Here is a 13,726-nt window from a genome sequence, read left to right on the forward strand (position 1 = left end):
AAGTGATACCAAAGGGATCAACAATCTCTTCAAGGAAGTAATAGCAGAAAATTTCCAGACATAGAGCAAGAGGTCGATACACAGGTCCAGGAAACTTATAGAACTCCCTTTAGACAGGATCGGAGAAGAGGATCCCCACGCCACATAATTGTCAAAATGACCAATGTGGAAGCCAAGCAGAGAATCTTAAAGGCAACAAAAACAAAGGGCCAAGTGACATTCAGAGGCAAACCAATGAGAATCACTCCAGACTTCCCAAACCAAGTTATGAGAGCCAGAAGGGCTTGGAGTAACATATTCCAAACTCTGAAAGAAAACAACTTCCTGCCAAAAATTTCCTACCCAGCAAAACTTTCTATCAAATTAGATGGAGAAATAAGAAGCTTCCATGACAAACAGAAACTGAAGGAATTTATGTCTTCAAAACCAGCACTAGAGAAAATACTTAAAGAGATTAACTACAAAGAAGAAATAGGTAACACACTCCAGAAAACAAGATTTTCCATCCAACAGACAACTAAGATTAGTTATCTGTGGAGATTCATTATTTATGTTAGTCTTTTACCTATCTCTAAAGGGTATTGTTTGCCTTTATTGTTGTTAATTTCTAGGATTTCTAGTTGGAATATTAATATACCTTCAGATATAGCATTTGGAAATATTTTATCCCATTCTATTAGTAACTGTTAACTCTGTTTACATTGTCTTTGGATATACAATTTTTTTTTTATTTTTTAGGGAGTCTGTATACTCCTCTGTTGCCTGTGCCATTGAAATCATAACCAAGAAATCACTGCCAATTTCAATGTTGTGAGGTTTAATGACCCATATTTTCTCCTAAAAGTTTATAGTCTTAAGATTTATATTTAGGTCTATTATCTATTTTGAGTTAATATTTGTATATGGGATTAGGTAAGGGTCCAATTTTATTCTTTTCCATGTAATTATTATTTTTTAACAATATTTAGTTAAAAGATTAATATTTCCACCACCAAATGTTCGTGGAAACCTTGTCAAAAATAACTAGACAATATAGGGAAGAATTTAGCTCTAGGCTTTTATTTAACTCCAATGGTTTATATATCTGCCGTTAGAATAGTACTACACTGTTTCAATTATTGTAGCTTTATATGGTTTGAAATCAGAAAATATATATCTTCTAGCTTTGTTCTTATTCAAGATCGTTTTGGGTACCTAGAGTCCATATTCCATATTAGGATAGATTTTTTTCTGAAAAATAAATATATAAATATGATAGTTTCACCTAAAAAAAATAGAAAAAAAATATTCTCTGGTAAGAAAGAAAGCAAAAAGAAATATTGAAATGTTTTCTTTAAGTCATCAAAAGCTTGGTATCAGACAAATGAAACTGTTATGTGAGATTATCATTTTTAATTTTAGATAAATTGCCATAATACTAGATGTCAACTACTAAGCCAAGCATGGGAGGGAGGGATAGGGAGAGAATGGGGTGGGGATTGGGTGGGGGCTGACTGGGAAAAGTGTGCATGTATGTCTACAAAAGTATGTATCCTACTATGATGTATGAATACAGTGCACCAATAAAAATAAATAATTAATTAATTAAAAAAATAAAATAAAATATGATCTGTGGATTATGATTTAAATCATAAGAAATTGTTCAATTTAGTGAATAATAGTGACCTAGAACTATCATATACCATGTGGGACACTGCCTTAGGGGTTTACAATTTTACATCAGTTAAAGTGGAAAGTATTATATGTGACATAGAAATACTTTTAAGAGCTAGGTAAATATATGTATTTTTAGGACTAGAAGTGACCTTAGCTTCATATAGCTTTTACAAAATAGTAATGGAGGTTGTAGGTACCCAAGATCACCTGTTAGTAAGATCAGAGCCTACTCCCACTCCAGTGCGCCCTTCACTGCACTGCTGCTCCTGGACTTTCCACCTTCTGCTTTTCTCATTATTATAGCTGTGGCCCATGTTCCTTCCTTGTGTCAGAGTAATTACTGCAAATTAATTTAACTCATACTGTTTTTCTACTTGTTGAAGATAATGCTCTGTCTGACAGTTTTGTATAAGATTATATAAATATAACTTATGACAATGCAACAATTTTTAGGTTGTTTTATTTAAATGCTAAAAATCATAGTTTTGTTTTGCAGTAAGACTTAAATCACAAAATAGAACTCTAGAGCAGAAATCATAATCCTCTAGAACTTCTTTCCTATGAATAGTTCTTATAATTTGCAAGTAGCAACTTTATTTCCCCCCCAGGTAGATAAGATCATGCCATCTGAATGTATTTATTTAGAATTCCAGGCTCCTAAACACAAGGCTTCAGTCATTTCTGGTAAGTGTTTTTAGGTAGTATCTTTGGGTATAAATGATACTTTGCTGTGTTTATTTATTTGGAAAACTTGTGGAGGGATCATGGGTCTGAATGTTCTTCTTTGATTAATGACTTTTTTATTTTAAGATCTATCTTTTTGAGCCAGGCATAGTGGCGCACGCTTGTAATCCCAGCATTCGGGAGGCTGAGACTGGAGCATTGTGGTTGGCGGACAGCCTCAGCTACTTAGTGAGGTTCTTTGCAACTCAGTGAGACCCTGTTTCAAAATAAAGAATAAAAAATGGGTCTGGGAGTGTAGCTTGAAGGTGGAATGCCCCTGGGTTCCATCCCCAGTACCACACAAAAAAAAGTATATCTTTTTGAAATAATCCTTGGTTGGATACTGTTGTGAATGTTTTAAAAAAGGAATTGAAGTTGCAAAAAAGTGTGTGTGTGTGTGTGTGTGTGTGTGTGTGTGTGTGTGTGTGTGTGTTAGGACTTGAACCCAGGAGTGAGTGTGTGTGTGTGTGTGTGTTATGACTTAAACCCAGGAGTGTGTGTGTGTGTGTGTGTGTGTGTGTGTGTGTGTGTGTGTTAGGACTTGAACCCAGGAGCATTTTACCTCTAAGCTACACCTCCAGCTCTATTTTAATTAGTATTTGGAAACAGGGTTTTGCTAAGTTGCTAAGGCATGCTTCAACTCTGCCATCCTCCCATCTCTGCCTTGCAAATACTTGAGTTCACAGTGATGGGCCACTGGGTCCAGCTGCCGAAGAGCTTACTGAATATGTGTGTTCCAGCATTGTGCTGCACACTAGGGGGAGAGAGGGTGGTATAAAAGTCATCATTACTCCTTATCCCTGGTGACCACTAGGCTGCTGAGAATCTTGCTAAGTTGTCAAGGCTGGTCTGGAACCTGCTCTTGTCCTGTCTCAGTCTCCCAAGTACTGGAATTACAGGTGTGTACCACCATGCCCAGATAGGGATTAGGACTTTAACGTGGATTTTGTAGGGATACAGATAATCAAACCATAGCAGATAAGTAATATTATACATATTGTACCTGGAAAAAAGACACGATACATGATTATACCTTTCTGATAAATTGATAGTTATGTGGAGATGTGAGGAAATTAATCTATTGCTATATTATTTTCTTAGTGCACAAAAGAAGGTCATTATCTCAGGTGTTATTTGAAGAGAGACAGAAGATATTAAAGCATAACAGGAGTTTTTTGGGAGAGTGGTCCCGTTAGGGAAATTTAGTAGGATTGCCAAGGACCTTTTGATATTGGTGGCTGTTAATTTAAGGAGAGACATCCCAGCAGCAGTGTGTGTGTGTGTGTGTGTGTGTGTGTGTGTGTGTGTGTACGTACATGTGTGTGTTTACCAGTTCTCTCCAGTTGCATGGGTACAGCGTGCAGTATTTAGGAAAGTTGGGTTTTACCTGGATTTGATTTTTCATGCAAGTTTGAAGAATTAGATTGGGTCAAGGAATAAGGGTGTTTGAAAAAATGTGAATGGGCGTAATGACCTTATACAAGAGTAAAAGAGACCCTACCTCAGCAACTTACTGAGGCCCTATTTAACAACAACAAAAAATAGGGCTGGGGATGTAGTTCAGAGGTAGAACACCCTGAGTTCAAACACACCCACGCACACCACACACACTGCCCCCGAGAGCTGCCTCGCTCTTTTACCACGGAGGACTCAGTACGAAGGCATATGTGAAGAAGCAGCAGAACCTCATTAAGACACCAGTAGCAGCCGGGTGTGATGGTGCTCGCTTGTAATTCCAGCATTTGGGAGGCTGAGACTGGAGGATCGCAGTTCACAGACAGCCTCAACTACTTACGCCTTTTGCAACTCAGTGAGACCCTATTTCAAAATAAAGAATAAAAAAATAGGGCTGGGAGTGTGGCTTGAAGGTAGAATGCCCTTGGGTTTCATCCCCAATGCTGCTCCCTCAAAAAAAAAAAGACACCAGTAGCACGTTGATCTTGAACCAACTCCAAACCATGAGAGACAGGGACAGAATTCTGCCTCCTTCCAGCCCTATTTTTTTATTCTTTATTTTAAAGCAGGGTCTCACTAAGTTATGGAGAGCCTCACTAAGTAGTTGAGGCTGGCCCACCCCTGTTATCTCAGCCTCCCACGTCCTGGGTTTACAAGCGTGTACCGCCACATCCAGCTTGTTTTGTTTTTAAATACCTCCAAAAGAGCCTGAGCGAGGTAACAAGCCAGCGAAGCATCAGGAGGCCAAGATCCTGAGGCAGAAGAAGCCTAGGCAATTGAGTGCGGCAGCCCACAGGGCTTGGGAAATTAAAACTGCAGTTCAAAATCTACCACGGAGCAGGACTCAGGTACATTCATTTGAGCTTTGGGTTGGAATCTTGAGGGAGTCACCTCCGTACTAGGGGTGGACTAAAGGTAGCCTGGCCCTTACAAGTACTGAAGCACAGCTTCAGATAATCTCATTCCTATCACTAGATTTAGTTTACCCATATTGTTAGTATCCCTAGTGCCCTGCCAGAGACAAATATAAATGTCTTTAAGGGGAAAGTTATTCCTCAATTTTTATATGTTATGGCCACCAGACAAATATCTATAGCAGCTCTATGCCAGCACCTTAAATGGCTATGCAGTATGCATTCAGTAAAAAGAGGCTAATCTAAAAAGAATACATACTGCAGTTTCAACTATATGACATTTAGGATATGGCAAAATCATGTAGATAATTAAAAGATTGGAAGTGGAGGGAAAAATGAATAGGTAGAATACAAGAAATTTTTAGGGCAATGAAACTATTCTGTATGATACTGTAATATTGGACATATGACATGCATTTGGCAAAACCCATAGAACTGTACAACACAAAGAGTGAACTTTAATGCAAACTATAGACTTTGGTTAATAATGATAATGATAATGATGTATCAGTATTGGTTTATCATTTTAACAAGTGTACCACAAAGTGTTAAGAATAGTGCAGATTATGTGGGGAGGCAATATATGCGAATCTCCTACTTTCTCTTCTGTTTTTCTTTTAAGCCAGTAACTGACCTAAGAAAGTCTAAGCCGGGCGTGGTGGCGCACGCTTGTAATCCCAGCATTTGGGAGGCTGAGACCGGAGCATCGCTGTTCACAGACAGCCTCAGCTACTTAGTGAGGCTCTCTACAACTTAGTGAGACCATGCTTCAAAATAAAGAATAAAAAAATAGGGCAGCAGGTGTAGCTCAGAGGTCGAATGCCCCTGAGTTTCATCCCCAGACCTGCAAAAACAAAGATATAAAGTCTACTAACTTTAAAAATAATAAAAAGACAGACACATGAGGAAATAGCATATAAAACCAAGAGAAATAACCATTATAAACAGACCTCCACCCCCCATAGGAGATGCAGGCACGGATGTATTCAGATACAGATCTTAACCATGTCCCATTTGCTCAGGAATAAAAACTTGAGAATTGTACCAGAAAATTTAGAAAACAGTTACAAGGGCAAGTTTAGAACTTAAAAGCACGTAACTGAATCATTACCTCAATGGACAGATTTAACAGCTGCCATCATTAGCATCTTCAAATATGAGCAGAAACCACTGAGTCAGACACTAAATGCAAAAAATTGAAAATGCCACTGGTTGGGTTTTGAGATTGATGAAATTGATAAAGCCTCAGCAGAAATGATTCTCTTTAAATAACACATAAGATAGATAAATACAAGTGAAAGTTTAGAAAGATTACAAATGGACTGTATCTTTAATAAAAAGGGAGATGTTATGTGTCATGAAAGTACAAGTATAAAAAGTTGTGCTAATTATGCAGATTACATGAGATGAATACATTCCCTAAAGAACATCTTAACAAAATTACAAGAAGAATTAGGAAATCTAAGGAGTCTTATATGCATCTATTAAAGAAATGGAATCCTTAATTAAAAACCTCCCACAAAGAATATGCCTCATTTGGCCTTGTTGGTAAATTCTTCCAGATACTTAAGGAAGAAATAATACCAATTTTTTAACACAAACTTTTCTAGATAATAGAAAAGTAGGGTAAACACCCTCATTTTTTTTTTGTGTGTGTGTGTGTGTGTGTGTGTGTGTTTAGGGGGGTCTGCGGATGGAACCCAGGGGGCATTCAACCTCCAAGCTACACCCTCTGCCTTATTTTTTATTCTTTATTTTGAAACAGGGTCTCACTGAGTTGCAGAGGGCCTCACTACTAAGTAGCTGAGGCTGCTGCGAACTGCGATCCTCCTGTCTCAGCCTCTCGAATGCTGGGATTACAAGCGTGCGCCACCATGCCTGGCTTCCCCACTTATTTTATGAGGTTCAAACCAAGTACATTTATTATAAGAAAATGTTCAGGAATGTTCATAAAAACTTTATCTGTAATATCCCCAACCGTTCGTTCAAATTTTCATCAGTAGGACAATGGATAAAATGTAAGGCATTTGTATAATGGCTAACAACATAACAATGACAAAGAGCTGCTGTGGCATGCAATAACATGGCTTATTCATGGAGATTAAATGATGAGAAAAAATGCAGGTGTGAAAGAATTTATGCCATATTGTTTTTTCTATGCCGATGGAAACCTTACCCATGTAAACACTTGTGTGAAAGATCAAAAGAGTGGTTTCTTTGCGAGGGAAGATGTGAGGAGCATGAGGTGGCCTTTTGGGGTGCTGGCGGATGTAAGCAATGGGAAGAATGAGAAGGAATACCCACAGCAGTGTCACTTAAAAAATCCCAGCTGGAAATAACCCAGACGTCCCATAGTGTGGTGGACTGGGTGAACACCTGGCTGTGTACTTTTCACATGTGGTGGAGTGCAGCGTATGTGGCAGTGAGTGAGCTGTGCCTGTAAGTAATAGCATGAGGACATCTCACAGACGACGTTGATGGAGGAAAAAAGCCATCAGAAGGAGACTGGATTCCACGACTCTACTCCATTGTGAAGTTCAAATGCAGGCAAAACAGTGTTAAACTGTGGCTTTGGAAGTACAGGAGCTGATTCCCTTTTCATAGGGTGAGGGCTGCTGACTAGAAGGCCTAAGGTAGGGGCACTTTTTGTCACAGCCTTGCTCCTGACCTTGTGGTGAGCACACCGGCATTTACTTTGTGGTTTTTCATTGAGCGTTATGTTTACATTATGTGTGTTTTTTATAAACCTGTTGTACTTCAATTAAAAAAGTTAGAAAGCAAATATTTTAAAGTTTTGCAGCTACTAAGTGAGTTCCAGCATTATATAGGTAAATTTCTGTTCTAAAAAATGTTTATAAAAACTGAAAAAAATTACTTTGTTCATGTATTCCTTTTTGCATTATACTTGGACTTTTCTATATTTAATGAAATCATACAGTCTTAACTTTTAGAAACTTTTCACTTTGTGTTGTAAAGTTAAAATTTCCTTTGTGTTGTAAAGTTAAATGAGATGCACTCTTACTGTCTTAGCTTTCTGATCCTTTAATTTTTTGCTTTGGTAATAATTTGCCAATTGCAAACATGTTTTTAGTTTTCCATCTTGTTTCAGTTACTTTAACCACATCTCGGACAGTGAAGACCTCATCTCTTTGCAGGCTCTTTAGTAAAATTTGACTCCTTTTCTATTTAGATTTTTATTTTTACCAGTTTAGTTGTTGATTTCAGTTTCTGGCTTGGCATTCTTAATCCTATTTGTCACACTGAGGATATGAGGTAGATGTGTGGTTTATAACTTGCAGTTTTCAGTAGGAGCCGTATCTACTAATCTTTGTTTCTAGTATATTAACTGAAAACATGGGGTCTAAATAAAAACAATTGGGGTATGTAAAATATTCCCCATAACATTTTGTTCAAATAGTACTTATTAACATACTTATTCATATTAATATTTTTCTTTTCCTAGAGAAAATCTCTTCATGAAAACAAATTAAAGCGATTACAGGAAAAAGTAGAAGTCTTGGAGGCAAAGAAAGAAGAATTGGAAACAGAAAACCAGGTGCTAAACAGGTAATGTGTTTATAACATACGTGGTTGTTATGGTCCTTGAACTTCGCCTCTGCATATAATAATGTACTTTATACTTACTTTCACCCTCCCTTCGCCCTCCGTTCTTCCTTCCTTGTATGGGAGTTAAACTCTAGCCTTTTTTATTTTTTATTTTGCAAAAAAGGTTTCACAAAGTTGCTGCAGGGCTCGATAAATTGCTGAGGCTAACCTCTAACCTACAGTCCTGTCTCAGCATCTCAAGTATTGAGATTACAGGCATATACCATGCTTGGCTATATATGTTTTCTTTTAAAATATTTCTAAAGCTGTTTAATAGCTATTAGTGTGTTATATTTTATTTTTCTTTCTAACTGACTTTTCCTTCAAACCTGTCATGTGTCAGGTGGTTGCTATAGTTAGGATTGACAAAACACTAGTCTCTGGGTTTAGCAGAGTAACTGGCTTGGTATCTAGGAGTGAGTTCTTGATGCTACAGAAACAAACCATTGTGGCTGTTTGATAATTCTGAAAATTGTGGCTACAGCCTTTAATTAAAAGTCAGTTTCTAATTTGTTGGTATGGAAAACATTACTGAGCTGTAGCTTCTGGTTTTGTAGTCACATTGAAGCATAGCTAATTATCAAGATCACTAGCATTTTTTGAGCAGAGATCACCATATAGGTTGATGATAGTGGCGTGTCAGGCCCTTTTGATTCAAGATAAAAATTATTTATCAATTCAGCTAACTAGTAGTACCTTCAGAATTTTAACCAAATGTTAGACTTTTCTGAAATGGAGATTGCCTATAATATCATGTAGTGATGATATAATGATATGCACTGATATTTTTGGTCGTAATTCTTAACAAAATGTGAACTTGTATTTTTTTGAAGACCACTCAAAGCCAGGCATGGGGATGCACACCTGTAATCCCAACACTTGAGAGGCTGAGACAGAAGAATTGCAGGTTTGAGGCCAGCCTCGGTAATTTAGTGAGGTCCTTAGCAACTTAGAATGTGTTTCAAAATAAAAAGGGCAGGGTGTAGGTCAGGCAGAAAGCCCCTGGGTTCAATCTCTACCACCAAAACAACAACAAAAACGATTCAAAAGGTTTTCTTAGGCTTTTAGATGGTGAAATTCATGCAACGTTAAGAAGCCACCAAAACAAATTCAACTTCTCCCATAACTATTAATATTGAAATAGTAGCAGTTCACAGCTGGGTAGTTGTGGTACAGATTACCTGGGACATTGCATGGCTTTGAAACTATATTTGGTTACTGCTGATTGATGACCAGAAGTTACTTCCAAAATATGATCTATTAAGACCTGGAAAGTTAGATTTTTTTTTCTCCTTGTCATTTTTTTTTTTTTCTTAAAGTTAGGTGACTTCACCTTTGTCATTACCTTCTGATATGATGGGTTTTTATGAAGTGTTTTTCCTATTCTTATGCAGACATCAGATGTGTGGAGGTTTTTTCCATACACCAAACCATCAGTTCTCTAGTGCACACCAGATGAGCGTCCTGAAGTTCAATTCTGACATTATTTAACACAGGCCGAGCACTCAGTCCCACAGCACTGCCTCCCCTTGAGACGCCAGTCACAAGTCCCAGGTTGTGACCTCTGCTTCTGACTAACAGACGGAGGATTGGGGCTCCCATGATTCTCTCCTTGGGTTTGATTAATTTGATAAAGCAGTTCACAGGATTTCGAAATGCTTTACTTATAAAGGATATGACAAAAGATAACAAATGAACAGCATAGGAGAGATGCAAAGGAAGGGGCATGGGGGGGGCACAGAGCTTCCATGCCTGTGTGGGTGCACCACCCCCAAGGGACCCCCACGTTCAGCAACTCAGTAGCTCCACAGGCCCTGTCTTTTTGGGTTGTGGCAGTTTCATTCAGGTGTGATTGATTATGATTTTGGTTGCTAGTGATTACCTTGGCTTTCAGGTCCTTTTCCTTCCCAGAGGTGGAGATGAGGTGGGGCTGAAAGTTCTAGCCTTCTGATTATGTCTTGGTCTTCCTGATGACCCACCTCTATTCTGAAGCTTTCTGGGTCCACTAGCTACTGGTCATTTATTATCATACAAAAACTCTTCACTTCCAGGATCCCAAGGGTTTTAAGAAGCTGTGTGCCAGGAACCAGGGGCAGACATTAAATACGCATGTTTGTTCTATCACAGAAGAATCACACCTATGTTTCAAAAGTTACATTGAACTCTATGAAATTCAATCTACTTTACCATATTTCACCTTGAAAATTAGAAATTAAAAAGTTCAACTCAGCATTTTTCTCTATTTTTATTTGAGTCTTCCATAAGATCAGGCACGTTCGTTGGTTTTTTTGTTTGTTGCTGTTTTCGGTACTGGAAATTGAACCCAGGGACATCCTAGCTACACCCCAGCTCTTTTTAGTTTGAAACAAGGCCTAAGTTGCTCAGGGTCTTGCTGAGCTGCTGAGGCTGGCCTGAAAAATGTGATCCTTTTGTCTTAGCCACTCAAGTACTGGGATTACAGCACTACTTTTGTTGTTTAAAGAGGTTCCTTTTCTCCTGGTCCTTCCATCTTCTTTTGTTCTTTATTGCTAAGTAGAATTCCATTGTGTGTATTTCCATAATTTTGTAATACATTCATCTGTTGATGGACACCTAGGTTGGTTCCATATTTTGGCGATTGCCAGTTGTGATGCTATGAACATGGGTGTGCATATGTTACTCTAGCTCTCTGGTTTCAACCCCTTTGGAAAGATACCCAGGAGTGGTATAGCTGGATCATATGCTGGATCCATTCCTAGTTTTCTCAGGAATCTCTGCACTGATCTCCATAGCAGCTGAACTAGTTTGCATCCTCGCCAACATTTTATTGTTGTTTGACTTCTTTATGACTGCCATTCTGATTGGGGTTAGATGAAAGCTCAGTGTCTCAGTGTAATTTGTATCTCCCTGGTTGCTAATGATGGTGAACATTTTTTCATGTATCTATTGGATCTCTTCTTTTGTGAAGTATCTATTCAATTCATGTTTAGTGAGATTAGCCAGTCACAGAAAGTGAAGAGTCATATGTTTTCTTTAATATGCACAAGCAAGGGAGTCTTTGGAATACCAGAGGAGGAGAAACCTCAGTGGAATCAGGGAGGAAGGGTAAGGGAGGAGGAAGACTAAGGTTCATTAATGAAACCACTACCATCGACTATGTGTGTACATGTGAATATACTATTGTCAGTCTGGGTACTTGGTATTGTAAGGGAGGGAAATGGGGAGTTGGGGGGGCACCAAGTGCTGTGTGCATATATGTCACTGTCAACATGATTTACATTATGCTGTGAGACTAAAATGCATCAATAAAAGCATAAAAGAGGCTCTTTTAATTTTAGGATTCATGGGTTGAGGGGACTGGAAATGAAAGTAAAAGTATCAAAAGATTTTTAATTGATTAATTGGCAAATAAAACATGAGTTGATAGTCTCCACTGCTAATTATCACATATGATTAAGATATAATGTCATGTTTCTCATCTTTCTAGGTAAATAGACTTTTATATAGAGGTAAATCTTATAACTTAGAAATCATCTTCTAAAAAAAATTATATTGTGAATCATATTGTTCTTCCATGCGGTATAACTATTAACAGAAACAACTTTCCTTTTTCTCTTTGTAAGACAAAATGTTCCATTTGAAGAATATACAAGGCTTCAGAAAAGACTAAAGGATATACAGAGAAGACATAATGAATTTCGAAGTCTAATTTTGGTCCCTAACGTGCCTCCAGCAGCATCTATCAATCCTGTTAGCCTTCAGTCATCAGTCATGGTCCCAGGCATTGACCTATCATTTCCTCCTCATATGCAGGTATGAGAACTTATTTGAGGGGGAAAAAGTCAAACATGCCTGTGAGTTTTTACTGTTTAAAATAAGAGCTAAAACTCAAATTGTTAGTGTGATCTTAGCCACAAAGATGGCATACCCACTTAAAGTCAATTTTAACTTCTTTCCTTTTATTTACCATAGAAATTTGCTGAAAAGTAAAGTAGATTTGAATTTATTCTATCCTTTAGTTGATAGTACTCGAAGTATAATCTTCTGTGGTCCAGTAGATAAGAAACTCGGTTAGTGAATGAGCCTTTGAGTGATCTAGAGTTCGTAGTTTGTTCACATGCAGCTCTGAGCATTTACTAATGCAATGTATACATCTTTGATACAAAATTTTAATACTAATGAAAAAATGCCTTGAGGACAGGTTTTATTATTTCCAATTTATAGGCGAATAAATTGGGTCATAGAGGTGAAGTGACTTGCCTGAGTTGTAGCTTAATATGATGGAGGTTTTGTTTAGTTTCTGTGACTCTAAGAACTGAAACCAGGGGTGTTCTACCTCTGAGCTATACCTCCAGCTCTATTTTATTATTTGTTTTGAAACTGCGTCTCACTGAGTTGCTGAGGGCCTTGCCTAAGTTGCTGAGGCTGGCCTTGAACCTGCAATCCTCTCAGCCTCCCAAGTCCTTAAATTACAAGTGTGTGCTCCCAAACCTGGGTAAGAAAAAGTTTTAAATCTACTCCAATTCTAAAATTTGGACTCCTTCTACTGTATCAGGCTCCCAAGATATTGGAGAAATCAAATTGATTGGAAGATGACAATTAATAAGTAATTATGTCTTGTAAACGTAGACGATTTTAGTTGCTGAGTGAATCTCAGACCAAGTGCTTTGTTTATAATAAACTGCTATTCAACTTGTCTTGTTTGAAAGTTGTCATAAACCTGGACACTGCCTTACTGTTTTCTAATTTATTCCCTCGTGAATTTACACCTAGAGAACAGACTGTGGGTGTTGCTGAAGGCTAGGGCCTGGGGCGGGAGAAGCAGTAGTTAGTAGTTTTGCTGTGCTGCTCTTCTTAGATGGCTAAAATGGACATCGTTCCCGGCCAGGGTATTGCAAGCCTGTGTGAGAGGCAGGCAGACGCTGCTACCTAGCAGTGAGCGACTTTCCTAGTTTTTCTAACAGTTTCTTCTGCTGTGCTTTCCTACATCATTTTTTAAGGAGGAACAGCATCAAAGGGAACTCTCTCTACTTCGTAAAAGACTAGAAGAACTAGAAACAACACAAAGAAAACAACTAGAGGAACTTGGATCTCCTGGGGATTGATGTTCCTGGATAAAAGGCAGATAGATAAAAAGGGGTGAAATAAGAGACTCAATAAAGTGTGACGTTTTAACATAATGTGGCATTGATACATACGTTATTACTGTTTGCCAAAATACTTGAATATGCCTCAACTAAAGGTACCTTCAGTACATGCTGCATTGAATGAGTGTCCAGATTCTAGGATTTTACCAATAATAAGCAAAAGTCTCAAAGATATTTGTCATATATGTATGTATGTATGTATATATATATATATATATATATATATAATCCTTTGAGAATATAAAA

The 13,726-nt window shown here is 37.9% G+C and overlaps 1 protein-coding gene across 1 annotated transcript in view; it reads left to right on the plus strand.

Moving 5' to 3' along the window:
* CEP83 (centrosomal protein 83) overlaps positions 1–13,438 on the plus strand; it is a gene marked incomplete at both ends in the record, with an annotated part of 93,113 nt that extends 79,675 nt beyond the window's left edge. Inside the window, 3 exons of the mRNA XM_080706245.1 lie at positions 8,212–8,315; positions 11,957–12,146; positions 13,334–13,438. Coding sequence (XP_080562371.1) covers positions 8,212–8,315; positions 11,957–12,146; positions 13,334–13,438 — 399 coding nt within the window. The remainder of the gene's footprint in view (positions 1–8,211; positions 8,316–11,956; positions 12,147–13,333) is intronic.
* Positions 13,439–13,726: the final 288 nt, after the last annotated feature.

The sequence above is a fragment of the Muscardinus avellanarius genome (assembly GCF_963383645.1).
Source record: "Muscardinus avellanarius genome assembly, chromosome: 11".
Classification (NCBI taxonomy): Eukaryota; Metazoa; Chordata; class Mammalia; order Rodentia; family Gliridae; genus Muscardinus; species Muscardinus avellanarius.